General features: G+C 53.8%; 1 protein-coding gene across 5 annotated transcripts; it reads right to left on the reverse strand.

The window, feature by feature from the left end:
* Window positions 1-1,989: 1,989 nt before the first annotated feature.
* OS9 (OS9 endoplasmic reticulum lectin) lies at window positions 1,990-21,017 on the reverse strand. 5 transcript variants are annotated; one of them, XM_062203341.1, is made up of 15 exons: window positions 20,820-21,017; window positions 20,238-20,414; window positions 19,408-19,471; window positions 19,219-19,295; window positions 18,884-18,982; window positions 7,400-7,610; window positions 7,178-7,279; window positions 6,910-7,010; window positions 6,658-6,709; window positions 5,963-6,051; window positions 5,481-5,759; window positions 5,140-5,329; window positions 4,245-4,409; window positions 4,003-4,115; window positions 1,990-2,609 (listed from the first exon to the last, which is right to left on the reverse strand). In XM_062203341.1, exons 1-15 carry the CDS (start codon window positions 20,979-20,981, stop codon window positions 2,490-2,492), a joined length of 2,001 nt encoding a protein of 666 aa, XP_062059325.1. In that variant the 5' UTR covers window positions 20,982-21,017; the 3' UTR covers window positions 1,990-2,489. The 5 variants fall into 5 exon arrangements, with proteins under 5 accessions (XP_062059325.1, XP_062059324.1, XP_062059323.1 ...); XM_062203340.1 differs by having other exon boundaries at window positions 1,990-2,615; XM_062203339.1 differs by having other exon boundaries at window positions 1,990-2,681.
* Window positions 21,018-21,414: the final 397 nt, after the last annotated feature.

Consider the following 21,414-nt stretch of genomic DNA (forward strand, 5'->3'; position numbering starts at 1 on the left):
CAGAACAGGTGGATTCCGGGGGCAGGAACTGTGATGGGAGCAGGTGCAGGTGTGTGGCCTGGGCAGAGCAGAGGAAGAGGGCGAAGTGGCACAGGTAATGTCAGAAGGACCTGCCGTTCCCCCTTGGGTTCAGAGACAGATCCTGGACTGCCCCACTGCACCTCCAGTCTCCTTCCGCCTGGCCAGAGCTGTTAGGAGTGAGACAACGTGGGAAACAAGGACGCTGGAGAAAATGGCATTAGCTGGGAATGAAACCACAGGCCAGTGAGAAGTCTCCTTTAATTCTTGGCCCATGAAAAATGGTCTAGGTGCCAGCGAACCCCCCAACAGATCCCAACGCTCAGTGATCCACTGGGTTCTTTTTTTAGTGGGCTGCCACTCTGGCCCTGTGTGCAGATGCGGTAACAAAACATCAAGCCCTCCAGGTTACAGCAGGTCGGGTCCTAGAAGGGGACTCCCCTGGTGGTAGAGCTGCTGCCCCTCCATCTGTGCCATCGTCATGGCTCACCTGGGTTTCCTCGCTTGGGTTCCTGGTGCGTCTGCCAAGCCTGTCCCCACCCCCTGGTGGCCATCTGCCACACACCCTGCTCCCCTCCTCTTGTTTGCTATAGCACAGCTGGGGCAGAAACACCTCCATGGAGTCTTGCCAAAAGCCAAGGAGAGTAAAAAGGGATTTCTTATCCAAAGTACAGTGACGTTTCTCATTTCCTGAACTCAGTTTTTCTGATGATACCGAGGGCCACCCTGCCCCAGCCATTCCCCACTCGCATTTGCAAAAGATTTTGTTGGGGGGCCTGGCACCGTGGCTCACTTGGTTAATCCTCCGCCTGTAGCGCCGGCATCCCATATGGGCGCCGGATTCTGCCCCGGTTGCTCCTCTTCCAGTCTAGCTCTCTGCTGTGGCCCAGGAAGGAGGTGGAGGGCCCGAGTGCTTGGGCCCTGCACCCGCATGGGAGACCAGGAAGAAGCACCTGGCTCCTGGCTTCGGATTGGTGCAGCGCCAGCTGTAGCGGCCAATTGGGGAGTGAACCAACGGAAGGAAGACCTTTCTCTCTCTCTCTCTCTCTCTCTCTCACTGTCTGTAGCTCTACCTGTCAAATAAATAAATAAATAATATATTTAAAAATAGATTTTGTTGGCACCACCCCTCTACAACTCCAGTAACCCAGTGTCTCCAGAACCAGGGCCGGCTCAGAGTAACAACAGAAGTTCAAAAGCACTTCCTGTGCGCCAGGCCCTGGGCTGAGAGCATGGCGCACCACAGTCCTCATGAGGCCTCTTCAAGGCCACTCCTGCCATCCAGAAGCAGCCCACCGGGAAGCAGCATTTGCAGTTAGAGAACTCCCGCGCGGCCCCACTGATGGCAGGTGGGGGCGGGGATGTGAGGAGCTGACCCCCGCCGCTGCCTTCGTGGCAATTTCTCGAGCATCCCTCTCTCCAGACACACGAGGGACCTGCAGGGTGCAGGCGTTTGCCCGTTTACATCTCAAGATAGTACGGTTTAGGCCCTGGAGGGCCAGGCCAGCCCCACGCACATCCGTCAACAGCGCTGGACCTTCTCTGCACTCCTGGAGCCTGGGGCCCGTGTCCCCTGACCCTTCTATCTTGTGAGCAGAAAGCCCGTGCCCTTTGGGTGCGGGGCGTGGGGGTGCAGGAGGAGCGCCTCTGCAGGGGGATGCCCCCAGTGGGTGGGCTGTGGCACCTTTGGATAGGGTGTGAAGGAGGGAACTGGTGCCGACGAAGGGAAGGCACGACGGGAGAGCCGGGCAGGGAGTGTTCCGGTCCTTGCCGGGCCAGTCGGCTTTGCTGGACCGTCCTGGCCCCTTCTGCAACACCGCAGTCCCTGCTGATAGCACCCGGGAGGTGTGGAGCAAGGGCCAGCTGCAGAGAACAATGGCGCCCTGCACCCTGGGATCATCAGCGCGCCGTCTCCCCACCTGAGTCCCTGCCTTACCTCCCCTCCACCCAAAACACCCTGCTTGGATGGGCTGATGGTCCAGTTCTTTATTTAGAAACCTGATTGTTCAAAAAAACATGGTGGTTCTGCGCCCACCCTTTTCTTGGCTGGGATTGTGTCAGGGGAGACGGGCAGCATTCTCCGCTTTCGGGGCGACAGAAGTGAAGGTTCCCCACCTCGGAAGGGCCGGCGGGAAGGGCCGTGTGGCTGGGAAAGGGGAAGGGGCCTCCTGAGGCCCCCCAGGGGAAGGGGGAACAGTAACCCCGTCGGCAGCGGGGCAGGGGCCTGTTGAGCCCACTGCGCTCGCTCTCCCTGCAGTTCAGGGCCCATACCCGGGAGGGCCAAGGACAGGAAGGGGATGCCGGGAAAGTCTGGGAGGGCAAAGACCACGGGCAGCACCTAGCCCACAGCCCTCCGCGCCCCGAGCTGGGGCCCACAAAGTCCACAGCTCGGCGCCCTCTGCTGCTGTGCCCTCAGGGGCTCCAGGGGTAGGGGAAGGCTCCAGATTCCCAGGGGGCCTTGCGGGGCGGTCTCAGAAGTCGAACTCATCCAGGTCCCCGGTGCCCTCGCCGCCTCGGGAGCCCCACACCCGGCGGTAGTTGCTCTCCAGCTCCTTCTGCCGCTGCCGCTCTTTGTGCGCCTCTTCTGCTCCCTGCACCTGCGGGAGGGCTGGGTGAGCACCTGGGAGGGCGGCGCCGGGGACACTCCGGAGTCCTGGCTGGCCCTGCGGCAGAGGCCGGGAGCCATGCGTGGGGCGAGGCTGCCACCCGCCTGGGCAGCAGGACCACGCTGTCCACAGCGCTGCAGGGTGTGTGTGGTGTGTGTAAGTGTGGTGTGGTGTGTATGGTGTGTGTGTGTGGTGTGGTGTGTGTGTATGTGTGGTGTGGTGGTGGTGTATGTGTGGTGTGTGTAAGTGTGGTGTGGTGTGTATGGTGTGTGTGTGTGGTGTGGTGTGTGTGTTATGTGTGTGTTGTGGTGTGTGTGTGTGGTGTGTGGAGGGTGTGTGTGTGTGTGCGGTATGTATGTGTATGTGTGTGTGGTGTGGTGTGTGTATGTGTATGTGTATGTGTGGTGTGGTGGTGGTGTGGTATGTGTGTGTTGTGTATGGTGTGTGTGTGTTGTGGTGTGTGGTGTGTGTGTGTGGTGTGTATGTTGTGTGTGTGTGTGGTATGTGTGTCTGTGTGTGTGGAGGGTGTGTGTGTGGTGTGGTGTGTGTGTATGTGTGTGTATGTGTGGTGTAGTGGTCAGGGTGTGTGGTGTGTGTGTGTGTGGTGTGGTGTGCTTGTGTGTGGTATGTGTGTATGTGTGTGTGGTGTGTGTATGTGTGGTGTGGTGGTGGTGTGTGTGTGGTGTGTGTATGTGTGTGTATGTGGTGTGGTGTGTGTATGTGTGGTGTGGTGGTGTGTGTGTGTGTATGTGTGGGGTGGAGTGCTTGTGTGTAGTGGTGGTGGTGGTGTGTGTGTATGTGGCGTGGTATGCTTGTGTGTGTATGTGTGGTATGTGTGTGTATGTGTGTATATGAGTGGCGTGGTGTGCTTGTGTGTAGTGGTGGTGGTGTGTGTGGTGTGTGTGGCGTGGTGTGCTTGTGTGTGTGTGTGGTGTGTGTGTGGTGTGTGTGTATGTGTGTGTATGAGTGGCGTGGTGTGCTTGTGTGTAGTGGTGGTGTTGTGTGTGGTGTGTGTGTGTGTCATGGTGTGCTTGTGTGTGTGTGGTGTGGTGTGTGTGTATATGTGTGTGTATGTGTATGGTGTGTGTGTCTGTGTGTGGAGGGTGTGTGTGTGGTGTGTGTGTATGTGTGTGTATGTGTGGTGTAATGGTCGGGGTGTGTTGTGTGTGTGCATGTGTGTGTGTGGTGTCGTGTGCTTGTGTGTGGTGTGTGGGTATGTGTGTGTGTATGTGTGGCGTGGTGTGCTTGTGTGTGGTGGCGGTGGTGTGTGTGGTGTGTGTGTTGTGGTGTGTGTGTTGTGGTGTGGTGTGTGTGTGTGTGTTGTGTGTGTGTGTGTGAAGGCCAGGACTCAGGACTCGGCGGGGAGGACGCCCCTCACCAAGATGTTGAAGAAAATCTCCTTGAGGTTTTTCGTGTCCTCGTCGCTCAGCCAGCGCGCGTCCTCCTCGGCGCCGTCAGCCCCCGGCCGGACGATTTTGATCTCGATCTTCCCTGGGAAGGAGCGGTGCGGGCCGTGAGAGGCCGGGCGGACGGGGCCTTGGGCAGGGCCCTGCCGCCGGCCCCTGCACTTGCGCGGGCAAGCCCTTGCAGCCGCTCGCGCCCGCCGCCCCCAGGGCCCACCTTCCGCCGTGAGCCCCTCCCTCTCCAGCAGCTCCTTCACCAGCCCCTCGATCTGTTTCAGCTGCGGGTTTTCCCGTTTCATCTCGAGGACAGTCAGATCCCGATTGGGGCCTCCGTGACGGAGCTTGGTGACCCGGACCCGGACTCTGTGCTCAGGATCCTCCTCTTAGAGGGCGACACACACAGGGAGACAAAGCAGGGCCGTGACTCCAGGGTGCGGGGCGGCGGTCTGACCTCTCCCCAGGCCCTCGGTGGGCCTGCGGGCTCGATTCCACTAAACGTGGAGCTGAGCCGGGGCTGCCTCCCTGCGCCAGCCTACAGAACTCCGGCCACCGATTCCAACTCCTTCTCCCCACGCCCCCCCCCCAGTAATCCTGCCCATCACCTGTAGGGAAACAACTGGGTTTCCCAAAGCTAAAATCAAGCCACCTGCACCAACAGAGTGGGTTTAAGAAGCAGGCTGGGAAGCTGGCGTGGTGCTCCACACGCTGATCCTTCAAAGAAACCTCAGTATTCACGGAGCGGATGGAGGCTCTGAAACCGGGATGATGCACCTGGAATGGCCAGTGGCCACGCCCACAGGGGAGGCCGGGAGGAGGAGTGCAGCGTGGGGGGCATCCTTCAAGGACGTGGTCTCACACTCACTCAATTCCTGCCTGCCGATCACAAGGTGCCCGGCGTGGGCCTGGGCACCGAGCACACAGGAGCAAACCAGAAAAGCAGACACACGCGCTCTCCGACTGCTTTCCTAAAGGATGACGGGAGGTAACCGAGCGGGAGGGCAGCAGGGCGAACAGCGTTCCAGAGGGCAGCTAGAGGCTGAGTGCCCCCAGGAGGGAGGTGCACGGCGCCCCAGGCCCAGCAGCGGCAGGCGGCTCCCCAGCGGGCCTCTCACCTGCAGGCTGTGGCGACGGGGGCGGCTTTCTGGCGACCACCTTCCTCCTCCTGTGCTTCGTCAGCAGCTCTGGGCTCTGCTTCTCCTCCAGCCTTTTGATGAGCTTGCTGAGAGTGGACGTCAGAGCCAGCATGGCGCGATCGCGCTCCGACTCCTTCTTCAGCCCATCCGGGTCCAGCTCCTTCTCCGTCTGGAACGTCCAGCAGGGGTGGCGCGTTGAGGCCAGCAGGCCACAGCCCATCAGAGTCCAACACCGAGTGGCACCCCTGTCCCCGACCCGCCCTGCGGCCCCCCAGCCCCCAGCCTGGGCCACCCTGTGGGGCCGGCGGAGCGAGGCCTACCTCCTGGATGATGCTGTCCAGCTCCCGCTCCATGCCTGCCTTCACCTCGGCGCGGAGCCGCTCGCGGTCGGATGGGAGCAGGATCCCTTCCAGCTCCTTCTCAAACTCCCCCAGAAGCTGCCGCTCATCCTCATCCTCGTCTTCGTCCTCGTCCCCGTCGTCCTCCTCCCCCACCTCACCCGGAGGGTCCGCGTCACCCTTGTCCTTCCCCTCCGGTTCCCTCTGAGGGGCTTCTGGGATGTCCTCGTCCGGCTGCTCTTGGGCTGCGTTTGGCTTCCCCTGGGAGGAAGAGGGGGGAAGCGGTCAGGGTTTCCTGAGATGTCCAGGGGTCAGGCAGTGGTGGCTGCGGCAGGGGGGCCAGGGGGGCATGAAGGGCACCAGTCGGCTCTAGGGGGTCCGACTCAGGCCCAGGTCAGGGCTGGCATTTCAGATGCCCCCAGCCAGGAGGCGGGTTCCACCCCTCCCCTGAGCAGGGCCCACACCTTTTTCGTTCCACCTTTCAGCTCCTCTATCAAGCGAATCAAGTCGGCAGGACTCCGAATGACCTTGACCTGCACGTTGTTCTGAAAATCTGAGATGAAAAGAAAGGCATGGGCTTGTTGTGTCTTAAATTCACTTTTGACTTTTAAGGAGAAGGTCAAGGAAGGACCCGGCCCCTGTGTCCACAAGTCTGTGTGGTGCAGGAGCCAGGGGGAAACACCCCCACCCCCACCACCCACACACACATACTTTCCAGGGAGCACTGGGCCCCGGGACGTGCAGGCAAAGCCGGGTGTGAACCTTCCCCAGCGCATCGCACACTTTGGGGCCTCTTGGCCAGGACTCCAGGCTTCAGGGGCACACAGCAGCTCTTCCCTGGCTCCTGTCCTTCCCTTCCCATAAACCTTGGCCATCGCTTGTCTATTCGCTTCTGGGCACCCTGCTCCGGTCACTGATTTGTTCCCATTTAATCTCCCCACAAGCCTGGAAGGTGGGGCTTTCTAAGCCACACTTTGTGAATACGGAAATGGAGGTGAAGTTGTCTACCTAAAGGTATTACCTGGAGGGCAAAGTGGATTTGCTGCTGGTCTGGCTGCCCGGCCTCCCTCCTGGTTCACCTCCACCCTGCACCCACACTGCTGCCAGCCTCCAGATACACTAAAGCAGTAAGTAAGGGAGACAGGAGGGTGCGCCTCACCGCTGGGAGGGCCTGGAGCCACGTCTGCTGCCTCCGGATTCGGGTCCTGCTCCTGACGGGGAGCAAAGAGCAGAGTCAAGTACAAAGGCTGGTGTGTGCCCACCGTGCTCTCCAGGCAGTGGTCCTGGGGATGTCCTTGCATCCCCAGGGACACCTCAGCACCTCATCATCAACTCAGCCTGAGCGACCCCCCTTCCCAAAGCCCAGCTCCAGCCTCAGCGGAGGGGAGGGGGCTGAGAAGCTGGCTCACACCTCCGCCTCTGCCCCTTCCCCTCTGGGGGCCTGCTCCTCTGGCTCATGAAGCATCTTCCAGAAATCAGGTTCCTTACTGTCGTCCTTGGCTGGGTTCGCACCTGGGGTACAGAGAACGGGGGGGAATCTGAAAGGAGGGGAGAAAGGACGGGAGCAAACAGGACAGGGAACACGCCCCTCTGTTCCCAAGGGTCCCTGGCACTGTTCTGACCCGCCCCATCAACCAGCACAGGGCACCACGGAGAGTGAAGGTAAAGCCCAATCCTACCTGCTCTCTTTGGGGGTACCGCCCCAGGCTTGGCCTCACTCCACATTTGGGGCTCTAGGTCTTGCACCTCCTCTATGACTTTATTTTCATCCTGCTTTGAGTCTGCGGACAAACAGCACACGGGCAGCATAGGGACCAGTTCCTCTGGGCGATTCCACTCTATCGTCTACTTGCCCCCCCCCCATAAGTCCCCTTCCTCTTCTTCCTCTTCTGGGTGCTCACCGTCTTGCCTCTGCATGTAGGCCAGGTACTCTTCGGGCTGCAGGGAAGGGTGGCAGAGGATAGCCTGTGGAGCAGCACTGGGTGGGGGCCGGAGGAGAGGGTGGGGGCAGAGCCGGGGGGTCCGAATGGTCAGCACGTAAGAGCAGGACAGGGGCTCGTCCACGCGGTCAATGTAGTCCCCGGAAATGCCTGCACTCTCATCACAGAGGAACTGCCGGGACACAAAGGGCGAGGGGCTCGTGATGGGCCCCAGCACCTGGCGTGCGCTCTGAGAGCGGGCGTGTTTCATAAAGCATGGCTTATGTGCCAGGCACTGTGCACGTCTGGAAAATATGGGGCTTTGTAATTAATTATCACAAAAACCCAAGGAGGGAGAGATTAAGTGTCTCAACTGTGTGGCTCGAGGAACGCAGGTCCAGTGCAGTGAAAGCACTTGTTCAGGCTGGCCACTGGTAAGTGGTAAAAATGGGAAACGAACTCAGGCAGCTTCACTTCCGATCCATTTCCCTGCTATTGTGCCTGGGAAAGCAGCAGAGGATGGCCCAAGTCCTTGGGCCCTTGCACCCGTGTGGGAGACCTGGAGGAAACTTCTGGCTCCTGGTTTTGGATCGGCCCAGCTCCGGCCATTGCAGCCATTTGGAGTGAGCCAGAGGATGGAAGATCTCTCTCCCTCTGTCTTTCCTTCTCTCTCTCTCCCTCTGTAACTCTTTCAAATAAGTAAATAAATCTTAAAAAAAAAAAAAAAAAAAAAAGAGCCTGGAACTCCACTTCGGTCTATGGACAAGGACCCAAGCACTTGGCTTATCTTCTGTTGCCTTCCCAGGCACATTAGCAGGGAGCTGGATTGGAAGTGGAGCAGCCAGCGCTCTACCCGGCACTCTGAAATGGGACACCAATGTTGCAGGCAGTGGCTCAACTTGCTGTACCACATAGCCAGCCCTTAAGAGCTGATCTTTTGAAAAGATCAACAAAGGGAATAAAGCATTAGCCAGACTGACAAAGAAAACAACAGAGAAGACTTAAATTAATGCAATCAGGAAAGAAAGAGGGAACATTACTACCAACACTACAGAAATAAAAAGGAGTGTAAAGGAATACTATGAACATTTATACGCCAACATGTCAGATAAGTTCAACAAAACAGATAAATTCCTAAACTACCAAAACTGAAGCAAAAAGGAAAGAGATAGAACTAGTAATTAAAAAATCACCTGCTCAGAAAAGTCTGGGCTGCTGGGTTCACAGGTGAATTCTACCAACAGTTAAAACAGTAAATATCTTCACAAGCTCATTTAAAAAACAGGAGAGGCAACACTCTCCAATTCATTCTAGAAGTCAGCAGTATTAGCCTGATACCAAATGCACAAAAAGACATCCCAAGAAAAGAAAACCTCCTTTGAGTTCAGATTCCAAAACCCTCCACAAATACTGGTCAACCAAACTCAGCAGTATATAAGAACAATTATGCCGGGGCCGGTGCTATGGCGAACGGGTAAAGCCGCCACCTGCAGTGCCTTCATCCCATATGGGCGCCGGTTCGAGTCCCAACTGCTCCACTTCTGATCCAGCTCTCTGCTAATGGCCTGGGAAAGCAACAGAAGATGGCCCAAGTCCTTTGACCCCTGTACCAACATGGGAGACTTGGAAGACACTCCTGGCTCCTGGCTTCAGACCAGTGCAGCTCTGGCCATTGCAGGCATCTGGGGAGTGAACCAGCAGATGGAAGACCCCTCTCTCTCTCTCTCTCTCTCTCTCTCTCTCTGCCTCTCTGTAACTCTGCCTTTCAGATAAAATAAATAAATCATTAAAAAAAAAGGAGGTAGAATTATACACCATAACCAAATGGAATTTATACAAGCAGTGTGGGTTGGGTTAACATAAAAATAAATTAAATACACAGTATCAATACGTGTACAGGAGAGTCTAACCAAGGCAGTTAGGCAAGAAAAGAAGGTAAAAGTCATATAGATTGGTAAGGAAAAATGTAAAACAATCTATTTGCAAATGACCTGATCTTGTATATAGAAAATCCTAAAGAATCCACTAAAATAGGAGTTGGAGGCCGGCGCCGCGGCTCACTAGGCTAATCCTCCGCCTTGCGGCGCCGGCACACCGGGTTCTAGTCCCGGTCGGGGCACCGATCCTGTCCTGGTTGCCCCTCTTCCAGGCCAGCTCTCTGCTGTGGCCAGGGAGTGCAGTGGAGGATGGCCCAAGTGCTTGGGCCCTGCACCCCATGGGAGACCAGGAGAAGCACCTGGCTCCTGCCATCGGATCAGTGCGGTGCACTGGCCGCAGCACGCCTACCACGGCGGCCATTGGAGGGTGAACCAACGGCAAAAGGAAGACCTTTCTCTCTGTCTCTCTCTCACTGTCCACTCTGCCTGTCAAAAAAAAAAAAAAAAATAGGAGTTGGAATTAATAAATAAGCTCAACAAGTTTCAATATTCAGGAATCAATTGTTTATATATTTGCAATAAAAACATCCCAAAGTGGAATTTTTAAAAATTTCACTTGGAATAGAATCAACAAGAATAACTAGGAAACACAGTCAGCACTGTGGTGTAGCAGGTAAAGCCACCGCCTGCAGGGCTGGTATCCCATATGGGCACTGGTTTGAGTTCTGGCTGCTCCATTTCCGATACAGCTCTCTGCCAGTGAGTCTGGGAAAACAGTGGAAGATAGCCCAAGTGGTTGGGCCCCTGCTCTCATATGGGAGACCCAGAAAAAGCTCCTGGCTCCTGGTTTCAGATCCACCCAGCTCTTGGCCATTGAGGCCATTTGTGGAGTGAACAAATGGATGGAAGATTCCTCTCTCTCTCTCTAACTCTGCCTTACACATAAAAAAAAAAAAAAAATTTTTTTTTTTTTAAACCTGCTGTGCCACAGGAATGGCCTCAAGACTTGTCATCATATACTTTTAATACTTTTTGAGTTTTATATTATGGGACAGAATTATCTGTTTAATAATCAGGAATTTAAAATACCCATAGAAACCTAGTGAGATACATAAGTAGCATTTGTAGAGAAAATTTTTATGAGATGTATTACTGAAAATGAATGAACCAGGAGTTCATTTCAAAGAGTTGAATAAAGAACAGCAAAATAAGTTCAAAAAAGTAGAAGGTAGGAAAATAAAGATGCGAGTGGAAATTAATAACATGGAAAACAAATACAGTAGATACGCTCAACAGAATCAAAAGTTGGTTTCCTGAAAAGGCTGACAGAAGCGAGCCTCTGGTGAGGCTGACAAGTAGCAAAGGGTGAAGGCAAAAGCAACCCAGGGAGAATGAAGAAACCTAATTAAAGATGCTACAGGAGTTTGACTTTACAGGTAAATTCTAGCAAACATTCATGGAATAAAAAATTCAAATCTGGTGCAGTCATTAGGCAAAGCCATTAAGTTGCCACATGAGACACCTGCGTCCCTGTCAGAGCGCCTGCTCCTCTGCGTCACAGCAGGTGATGGCTCAACTGCTGGGTCCCTGCCACCCCCGTGGGAGACCTGGACTGACTTTTGGGCTCCTTGCCTCAGCCTGGCCCAGCCCTGCTGTTGTGGCTATTTGGGGAATAAACCAGTGGAAGAAAGATCTCTCTGTGTTGGTCTCTCTGACCTTCCAATAAAATTAAATAAATAATTTTTTTAATTCAAATCTCCCAAGTATAAAAAAAGTGAGAACATTTTTAACTTACATTTTGAGACTAGCTAACCTTGTTCGCAAAAACATTATAAGGATAGTACTAGAAAAAAAAAGTACATGTCAATATCTCTCATGAACAGGTACACAAAAGTCCTTCAAAAAAATTGACAAATTGAATCCAGCAAGATCCAGAAAGGGCAGTCAAGAGTAACATATCTGATCAATTTAGGCCCACCTCAGGCAGGCAAGTTTGGTTCAGTCTTTGAAAATCTAAAAATTATTTTATTTCAAATTAAATATAGCCTTAAAACATATGCAGGAGAAATGCACAATACTGCGAAATCCACCATCACAGTGGGAATTTTAACAGACCTCTTTTTTTTTTTTAAGATTTTATTTATTATTTGAGAGGTAGTTATAGACAATAAGAGGGAGAGACAGAGAGAAAGGTCTTCCGTCTGCTGGTTCACTCCGCAAATGGCCAGAACTGCACCAATCTGAAGCCGGGAGCCAGGTGCTTCTTCCTGGTCTCCCATGTGGGTTTCCCAGGCCACAGTAGAGAGCTGGACTGGAAGAGGAGCAGCTGGGACTAGAACTGACACCAATATGGGATGCTGGTGCCGCATGTGGAAGATTAACCTACTGCGCCTCAGCACCAGCCCCAACACACCTCTTTCAATAATCACTGGCCCATAATTATGGCCAGTGCTGTGGTATAGCAGGTTAAGCCTCAACTTGCGGCGCCAGCTCCCCATATGGGTGCCGGCGCTGTGGCGCAGCAGGTTAACACCCTGGCCTGAAGTGCCGGCATCCCATATGGGCGCAGTTCAAGACCTGGCTGCTCCACTTCCAATCCAGCTCTCTGCTATCGCCTGGGAAAGCAGTGGAAGATGGCCCACGTCCTTGGGCCCCTGCACCCATGTGGGAGACCCGAAGAAGCTCCTGGCTCCTGACTTTGGATAGGTGCAGCTCCAGCCATTGCAGCCATTTGGGGAGTGAACCATTGGATGGAAGACCTCTTTCTCTCTCTCTGTCTCTCTCTCTCTCTGCCTCTCCTCTCTTTGTGTAATTCTGACTTTCAAATAAATAATCTTTAAAAAATAAAAAATTTAAAAAATTTTATTTATTTGAAAGACAGAGTTACAGTGAGAGGTAGAGACAGAAACAGAGAGAGGTCTTCCATCCATGGCTCACTGACCAGGTGGCCACAATGGCCAGATCTGTGCCGATGCAAAGCCAGGAGCCAGGAGCTTCTTCTGGGCCTCCCACATAGGTGCAGGGACCAAGCACTTGGGCCATCTTCTGCTGCTTTCCTAGGTGCAATAGCAGGGAGCTGAGTCAGAAATGGAGCAGCTGGGACAGGATCCAGAGCCCATATGGGACGCCAGCACTTCAGGCCAGGGCTTTAACCTGCTGCACCACAGCGCTGGCCCCTGCTACTTCAGTTCTGATCCAGCTCTCTGCTAATGTCCTGGGAAAGTGGTGGAAGATGGCCCAAGTGCTTGGGCCCCTGCACCCACGTGGAAGACCTGGATGGAGCTCCTGGCCCCTGGGTTCAGATCATCCTGGTTCTGGCCATTGCAGCCATTTGGTGAGTGAGCCAGCGATAGAAGACTTCTCTCTCTCTCTCTCTCCTTCTCTCTGTAACTCCGCCTTTCAAATAAATAATCTTTTAAAAAATAATGATTTAGTCAACATAAAATTAGAAAATCTGAGCAAGTCTTGAACTGAGTAATTAGAGAACATTTTTGCTTTCAAGCATAAACATACTATTTTAAGAAATTCACCATTGAATGAAGTCTCAATGATCACCAAAAGAATCATTCACACAATGGCATACATTTTGAAATCAGCAGCAATCATATAAAAACAACAAAAGCAAAATATTTGTTTAGAAATATAATAAACAATTATAAGTAAGTCTGAAGCAAAGTGGAAATCAGAGTGAAAACAGAAACACCACATTGTAACTCTGAGGGATGCGACCAGAACAGTGCTCAGAACGAGATGCGAGGTTGAAGCGCCTCATCAGGGAGGCAGACAGACAGAAAGCTGGTGAGGGGAGCATCCCGCCCCAGGAGTTACAGGAAGAGCTGCAGCTCATGCCAGGGACGGAGGATGATTTTCCTAATAGATAAAGAGCTCTTTAAAAATTGAGAAGAAAAAGATCAACAAGCCATCAGGAAAATGAACAAAGAATTTGGACGGTTGAAAGCGAACAGTAAAAAAAGAAAGAGGCTCCTAAATGGAGTAAGATTACACATCTTAAGAGAAATGCAAATTAAAGCCACATTAAGAAACCATTCTTCATCCGATGCCTCGCTGATGACTGGCCCAAATCCAAAAGTTTAAAAACATACAGGGCTGGCATGGCTGTAGGGAAACTGGCGCTCTGGCACATTGCTGGAAGGAGAAATTTGCCTAAGTGGGGTGAATTGGCAATACATATCAAAACTACGTGTCTACTTCCAGAAACTGCATCTACTTAGACTCTGTAGGTACAAGACGACTCCCAGTGGCACCGTTGTGTTCATAAAAGATTTTTTTTTTTTTTTGACAGAGTTAGACTGAGAGAGAGAGAGAGAGAGAGAAAGGTCTTCCCACCGTTGGTTCACCCCCCAAATGGCCGCCACGGCTGGAGCTACGCCGATCCGAACCCAGGAGCCAGGTGCTTCCTCCTGGTCTCCCATGAGGGTGCAGGAGCCCAAACACTTGGGCCATCCTCCACTGCCTTCCCGGGCCACAGCAGAGAGCTGGAGTGGAAGAGGAACAACCGGGACTAGAACCTGGAGCCCATATGGGATGCTGGCGCCACAGGCGGAGGATTAACCAAGTGAGCCACGGCACTGGCCCCTCATAAAAGATTAAAACATGAACATCTGGCCGGTGCCGCAGCTCACTAGGCTAATCCTCCGCCTTGCGGCGCCAGCACACTGGGTTCTAGTCCCGGTCAGGGCACCGATCCTGTCCCGGTTGCCCCTCTTCCAGGCCAGCTCTCTGCTGTGGCCAGGGAGTGCAGTAGAGGATGGCCCAAGTCCTTGGGCCCTGCATCCCATGGGAGACCAGGAGAAGCACCTGGCTCCTGCCATCGGATCAGCGCGGTGCGCCGGCCGCAGTGCGCCTACCGCGGCGGCCATTGGAGGGTGAACCAACGGCAAAAGGAAGACCTTTCTCTCTGTCTCTCTCTCACTGTCCACTCTGCCTGTCAAAAAAAAACACAAACAAACAAACAAAAAAATAAAAAAAAAACCATGAACATCTGTTTAACTTGGCCGTGGATTTAGGGACCTCTGGGACATTATTTTTTGGTGTGTTTGAAATGTCACATGATTAAAGACAGGAGTGCAGATTCAAGTCGTTCCAGACAGCTAGCCTTTGTTCCCTAAGCTCACGAGGCTTCACCACACCTGCCTACAATCACACATGTGGCCGACTTGGGTGGTCCACCAGGGCGTAAGACCTAAAAATGAGAAGGGACCAGGTGGCAAGGCCCTCATCTTTCTACCAGCAAAATCCGCAGTCCACAGCAAATACTCCACCCTGTGTGCAAGTTCCAACCCCAGAGCCTTCCTAGGGTTGGAACTTGTACACAGGGTGCAGTGTTTGCTGTGTTCCCAACTCCATCCAAAGCCTCTTCTCACCTGCTCTCCCATCATCCTTTCTCCTCCTCTGTACCATGTCCACCCAACAGCATTTAAACATGCTCTGGTCTGTTCCATCTCAAAACGCACATCAATAACAGAGCACGTGCCTCTTCCGGGTGATTTCACCACGACGCAGGGCTTCAATCACAAAGGACGTGAGGCGACTCCCAGCACCTGGGTTCAGCTCATCCTCTCTTGAGCTGTGCAGCCACAGACCCACAGCCTCCTTAGCAATTTCCACTTGGAGGCGGACTTTGCCCACGTGCAAAGCCAAATTCACCACGTTCCCTCATCAAGCCCATGCTATGCAGTCACACAAGTCAGAAACCTGGAAAAGCATTCTCGACCCCTTCTATCCGGTTTGTCCCCCTAAATCTCTCTCTAAAATGTCACGTTTCTTCATCCCAAGGCCACCTTTCTTTCTCACCTAGTAGTCCATAATTCTTCACATAATTCACTGGCTACACATTGTCTCTTGGATTGTCCTAAGTGCTCCACATACACAGCTGGAGTCCCTCCCGCCCTGTGACCTGTCCCCTAACAACTGCCCAGCCTCCTCTCCCAGTGAGCCCTGCAGTCCCTGGAGTATCTACTGATCCAAGGGACAGGCCGTTGCCTCTTGCCTCCAGGCCTCTTGCATTCCTCACTGCGCCTTCCATGGAGAAGCCAGGCCCCCGCCCCTCCCACCCTTCTGCACCTGCTAGACTAACTCCTCATCCCCCAACCAGCAGCTCCCAGGTCACTTTTCCCAAGAGGTCTCCCCTTGACCCCAGACTCACTCAGTTTCCTTGTTTTGTGCTCCCCAGTGATCTGTGTTTCACCAGTCACTGTATTTTTTTTTTTTTTAAGATTTGTTTGTTTATTTGAAAGGCAGTGCAACAGAGAGGGGAAAAAAGGAAAGAGAGAAAGTAAGAGCTCTTCCATCTGCTGGTTTACTCCCCTAATGGCTGCAAGGGCCAGGTCTGGGTCAGACCAAAACCAGGATCCAGGAATTCCATCTGGGTCACCCACATGGGTGGCAGGGGTCCAAGCATTTGGGCCATCTTCTGCTGCCTTCCCCGGCTGCATAGCAGGAAGCGACACAGCCAGGACTCAGTCTGGCACTCTGATATGAGATGCCGGCACCACAAGTGGCAGCGTAACTCTGTGCCACAAGGCTGGCCCTGTCACAGTATCTACCCAGCGTGTTGTGCCGTCTAGTTAACACCTGTCTCCTGAGAGCAAGACTCATTTCTCAGTCACCATTTTATCCCCGTGCTGTTACAGTCCTTGGCATAGGGCATACATTCAATAAGTATTAAGAAATATAGCCTTTGCCCTCCGTTCTTGGAATATTCCAGGCAGACACTCAAAGAAATAATTAGAGTACAGTGCAGTGCTATGAAAGGTTCTATACTTGGGAGGTGTGTGGCCTGGGTTAAGAAACGTGCATCCCAAATCAGAGGACCCAGCTCCAGTCACTGGCCCTGGCTCAATCCCGGCTTCCTGTTGAAGTGGACACTAACAGGCAGTGGTGGTGGCTCAAGTAGTTAGGTCCCTGCCAACCACATGAGAGACCTGGACTGTGTCCCCAGCTCCTGGTTTTCATCCTGGGCCAGTCCCAGTTGCTGCGGGCATTTGGAGAGTGAACCAGCAAGTGGGAACTCTCTCTTGATAGTTAACTGTTCTAATTCCCTCTCTCTGCACCTCCACCTCAAGCCAATGAAGGAATGTTTTAAAGACTGCACATTCCTATGCATGCGGATACTTGTGGGCACTTCAGAAAGCCCACAGAGGAATGGAATTCAAAGCGAAATAAATCCATGCACATGGGTATGAAGCAGCTAACCAGCCTCTGGGTCAGCCAGGAAAGGCGCCATTTGAACCAGCTGTCATTCATTCCAGTCAGTCACTGAGTAATTTCTGGGCACCTACTTGGTACCAGGCACCATTCCAGGCGCTGAAGATACCGAAGAAAACAAGAAAGACATAGGCCCTACCTTCCTGGAGCTTATTCTACCGGTGGTAGACAGAAACAGATACTGAATTTTAACAAATAGGGTAATTTCAGGCAATGATCCACACTCTGAAGACTAGAAGACACTGTCCACACTCACCAGTTCAGGAGGAGAAGCACATGCATGTGTATGTGAGGTGGCCCTGTGTGGCAGTGCCCTTAGAATGTAACCCGAACGAGGCAGGAGCCAGACTTTCAAAGGTCTGGGGGAGGGAACAATGAGAGCCACTGGTTTAAAGGACAAAAGGCGGCCAGTGTAGCAGAAACACGATGAGTATTTTTATCTCCAGCCTAGATCTCGCCCTGAATTCCAGACCCACAGAGCTAAACGCCAACCGCACATGCTACAGGAATGTCTGATAGGTACCTTGACCTGCGTATGTCAAAAACCAACTGAACTGCCTCCCCCAAACCTGCTCCTTCACACGTCAGGAGATGACGATGCTATGGTTCCAACGGCTCACACGGAAACCTCTGGGGTCACCCTTTCCTCTCTGCCACGTCCCCATACATCAATAAATCTTCTCGGCTCTACCTTCAGAACAGAGACAGAACCTGCCTATTTCTCACCCTCTCTGCTGCTACTATTCAGGTCAGTGCTGAAGCACAGCAAAATCAGTGACGGTTTTCCAGCGCTGGGAGAGAAGGGACCTGTGGTTACAGTGGCAGACTGGAGCCAGCTCACGAATCAGCTCACAAGAGACAACTGATAAATCTGGGGGAATGTTGCAAGACAGCTGGCATCCTGATGTGGGCATGACTGGAGTATCTGGACCACAGATATTGGCAAGCATTACAAATCAGGGCTCCTCCCCCAGCACACCCACCCTGCCCAGGGATCTGGGCGGTCAACACTTACTAGCACACACTGCACATGCAAATCTGTGTTATGGGAAGGTAAGGCTGGTGGGTGGCATGTGGCAGGTGTGTGTGTTTGTGAATGCATCAGAATCTCCTGAGGCTCTCTGCCCACCACACGTCGGCATGCTGAGGGGCACTTGTTAAGAGGCCATTGGTTGGGGCCAGCGCTGTGGTGTAGCGGGTAAAGCCACCACGTGCAGTGCCGGCATCCCATATAGATGCCAGTTCGAGTCCCAGCTGCTCCACTTCTGAGCCAGCTCCCTGTTACAGCCTGGGAAAGCAGTAGAAGATGGTTCAAGTGCTTGGGCCCCTGCACCCGTGTGGGAGACCTGGAAAAAGCTCCTGGCTTCTGGCTTCGGACTGGTGCAGCTCCGGCCATTGCGGCCAGTTGGGGAGTGAACCAGTGATGGAAGAACTCGCTCTCTCTCTGCCTCTGCTTCTCTCTCTGTGTAACTCTGACTTTCAAATAAATAAATCTTAAAAAAAAAAAAAAAAAAAAAAGAGGCCATTGGCTGCAAACAAAAGGTGAGTTGTTTTTTTTTTTTACAGGCAGAGTGGACAATGAGAGAGAGACAGAGAGAAAGGTCTTTCTTTGCCGTTGGTTCACCCTCCAATGGCCGCCGCGGTAGGCGCGCTGCGGCCGGCGCAACACGCTGATCCGATGGCAGGAGCCAGGTGCTTCTCCTGGTCTCCCATGGGGTGCAGGGCCCAAGGACTTGGGCCATCATCCACTGCACTCCCTGGCCACAGCAGAGAGCTGGCCTGGAAGAGGGGCAACCGGGACAGGATCGGTGCCCTGACAGGGACTAGAACCCGGTGTGCCGGCGCCGCAAGGCGGAGGATTAGCCTAGTGAGCCGTGGCGCCGGCTCAAAAGGTGAGTTTTAAGAGACGCCTAGAATGAATGGGCTGTGTTATTCATGCTGAGAGAATTAGACTCCTTTCCTTCATCTCACTTCTTCGTAATCTCAGATTCACTTCTGCAATTCAGACCGCGTATCCCACGAGGGCAGGGGCTACACACTCACCACTGCATTCCCACGTGGCCCACAAGCACAGCAAGACCCCACTGAGGAGCTGGTTGATGATGAGAGGGGGCTCAACGTGGAGCAGGAGTCAGGTGACAGGAAGGACAAATGTGGGGGAGGTGGGGGAGCATGGACATGGTTGGGGCACAGAGAGAAGATCTGGGAACTGCTGGCCTGAAGGGCATGTGGATAGCCAGGCGCTGAAACAGGCGGCTTCCCCTTCAGGTTTAGGGCCTGGGAGAGCCCCGCCACACTGTCCCAGGCCAGCCTGCCCTCCTCCTCTAGAAGGGGAGCTGTCACTGAGGGAGTTAAGACTCACCCGAACCTCAGCCTCCCGGGGCCTCCCATTGAGGTCGCACTTGGACCCATTGCCATAGGTCTGGCTGTGGTAGCGTTTCAGGCGATGCTGCTTGGAGGCCTGGAGAAGACATCGGGCCGCAGGGAGAGGGTGTGAGAAAGACAGCAAAGAGAAAGGACAGCACCGAACCCCTGCTGGGACCTTGAGGCCTCGGGAACCCTGGCCCTAGGGCACTTGGTCCTACTGGCCAGCAAGGCCCTAGAAAGTCGTCAGTGAACCCTGACCCTCCCCTTCTCGCCAGATCTTTCGTCCTGCAGCCCAAAGCCCTTTCTCCTCCAGGCCCACGCTCCCGCCACCTTGGCTGTTTCATCATCCCAGTCGAAGGCCGATTGGTAGTAGCCGAGATACAGGACTTCACCTTTGATCTCTGAATCTGCAAGAGAAGCCACAGGGAAGGAATTACTGCCTTCTAAGAGGCGGCGGCAGGAGGAGGGCTGGGGAGGCGGTCCCCTTCCACCACAGGGGGAAACGGGCGAGCGAGTCACCTTCCATGTGGTACTGCTGGATGTGGCGTCCATAACAGAACTCGTACGTCCACCAGTCTTTGGTCTGCCAATTACAAAACGAAGAATGGGTGGGCCCAGGTGCAGATGTCTCTTCTCGGAACCAGTCCCGGGCGCCAAGACACATAACCTCTTGTCTACTTCTCATCTCCCTCTACCTCCACACTCAATTCTCCAGCCCCTCACTGAGGAGGAAGAGCTGTTTTCCTTCTGTGACACAGAGCGAGAACCCCAAACTCTGTTCTCTGCCTGGGGGCTCCCACTTTTTTTTTTTTCAAGATTTTGTTTTTAATCCTTTGCCTTCCATAAAAATAAGGAATCATGTTATCCTTGAAGCACTCAGAGCAAGTCAACTAACACTCCTCGCACTGTGCTAAGCACCCGGAAGGCAGCCATGAACAAGACGAGTTGATCTCATGGAGCCACATTCTAGAGCTTGGGAGTCAGACCAAAAATAAACAAACTCATTCAGTTAATATTCATCTCCCGAAAAGTGCCATTATAATAAAAAAAAAAAAGTGGGATACTGTGACAAGTGACAGAAGGGGCTGACTGCAGAAGGTAGGCTTCCCCGAGGAAGTGCCCCTCCTGTGCCACAGTGACACCTCCTAGTCTGAAATCAGCCGTCCTGTGTCTGAGGTTGCAGGAGTCTGCTTCTTTCCTGGCTGTGTTACACGCCCACAGGTGACCACTCCAATGGCCTTCTAAGCTCCTACAGGTTCCCCAGGCCCCACCCCCACTCGCTGGCACCGCAGCTGTCAGAGCGGCTGCCGGTTCCCAAGCCCTTGGTCCATCCCCACAGGTCGTCTCACCTTGAGCAGGCAGGGAGCATCTCTCATGGGGCTCAGCAACTCCGGGATCCCAGGCCCTTGGTACGCAGGTGTCTCCTCCTCCCTCTCCCGCTGGAAGTGGATAGCTCCAGCGGGCAGGCGACACTCGTAGCGCTGTTTGTACTTGGAGGAGACGATCACCACGTCCGAAGCTTGGCTCTGGGAAAGAAGGGAAGGTTGGGGGCCCCAACGCAAAGAGAGGCTGCGATTAGAGAAAACACCGAGATCCCTCTGCGGACCCTGGCTACAGAAGGAGCCAAAAGGCCTCCGTGGTCTGGGGGGCACTCCTCCTTCTCCACGGAGGCGGAGACTGGGTGTTGCACCGTGAACCGCGACCTGCAGGCTGACAGCTGGAACTCCTCTCCCCGCAGGCCCCGGGCCCCAGGGAATGGGTCTCAGGCTGCGATCACCAGGAGTCACTGTAACAGCCCTACCTACTCTTCCCGATCCCCTTAGGCTCCCCCCCACACACACACCCCAGCCTCCGCAGCTACCTTCCTTTCTCTACCTTCTCTCCTCCTTCCTCTTCTACCTCGGACCCTCGCCCCTCACACGCCTTCTCACCTGCCCTCCCAAGACTGGCAATGGCAGGATCTCGATTCCATAACGCATTTCACTCAGCTCCTCCAGGTTCAAGCTCCCAACACCGCCGGTCAGACTTGCAGGTAACAACAGCCCCAGAAGCAGCAGCCCCAATAGGCTGGACAGCAGCGTTTCCGCCGCCATCTTTCGTTCCCCTTCTTAACCAGAGACGCTCCTTCCGCCCTAAACCTGGCAGCGGCTTCACCCCTCCCATTAGCGCCGCAAGTTCTCATTGGCTACGCGTTCTGTCCCTCTCACGTACCTGATTCCCATTTGTAAACGTGGCTCCAAAGTTCCCGGGGAGGTGGACCACGACGATTGGCACCATCAATCACTGCGCGTGATTGGCCAGAGATGCCAACCAATCAACGACGAGATTAGACCCCCACCCCTTATTCCCCCAGTTCCATAGAGGCGTGGTCTTGCCCTGGGCGCGTTTTGGCAGCTTTTCGCTCTCCTCGCCCAGCTGTCCCGCGCATCTCTGCTTAGCGTATTTTTTAGACCTTTCATGCAAAGTGTCCCGCCCCGCGCAGAGCGGAGTATGGGGGCTGACGGATGGGACGTTAATGAACACTTT

This window comes from Lepus europaeus, chromosome 10, assembly GCF_033115175.1.
Source record: "Lepus europaeus isolate LE1 chromosome 10, mLepTim1.pri, whole genome shotgun sequence".
NCBI lineage: Eukaryota > Metazoa > Chordata > Mammalia > Lagomorpha > Leporidae > Lepus > Lepus europaeus.

Coding starts and splice junctions, on each gene's coding strand:
- OS9 (XM_062203339.1), bottom strand. CDS start 20,981: ATGGCGGCGGAAACGCTGCTGTCCAGCCTATTGGGGCTGCTGCTTCTG. Junction 7,611..18,883: donor CCCGGGAGGCTGAGGTTCGG/GTGAGTCTTAAC, acceptor GTGTCCCGGCAG/TTCCTCTGTGATGAGAGTGC. Junction 6,710..6,909: donor GGGAAGGGGCAGAGGCGGAG/GTGTGAGCCAGC, acceptor GCTCCCCGTCAG/GAGCAGGACCCGAATCCGGA.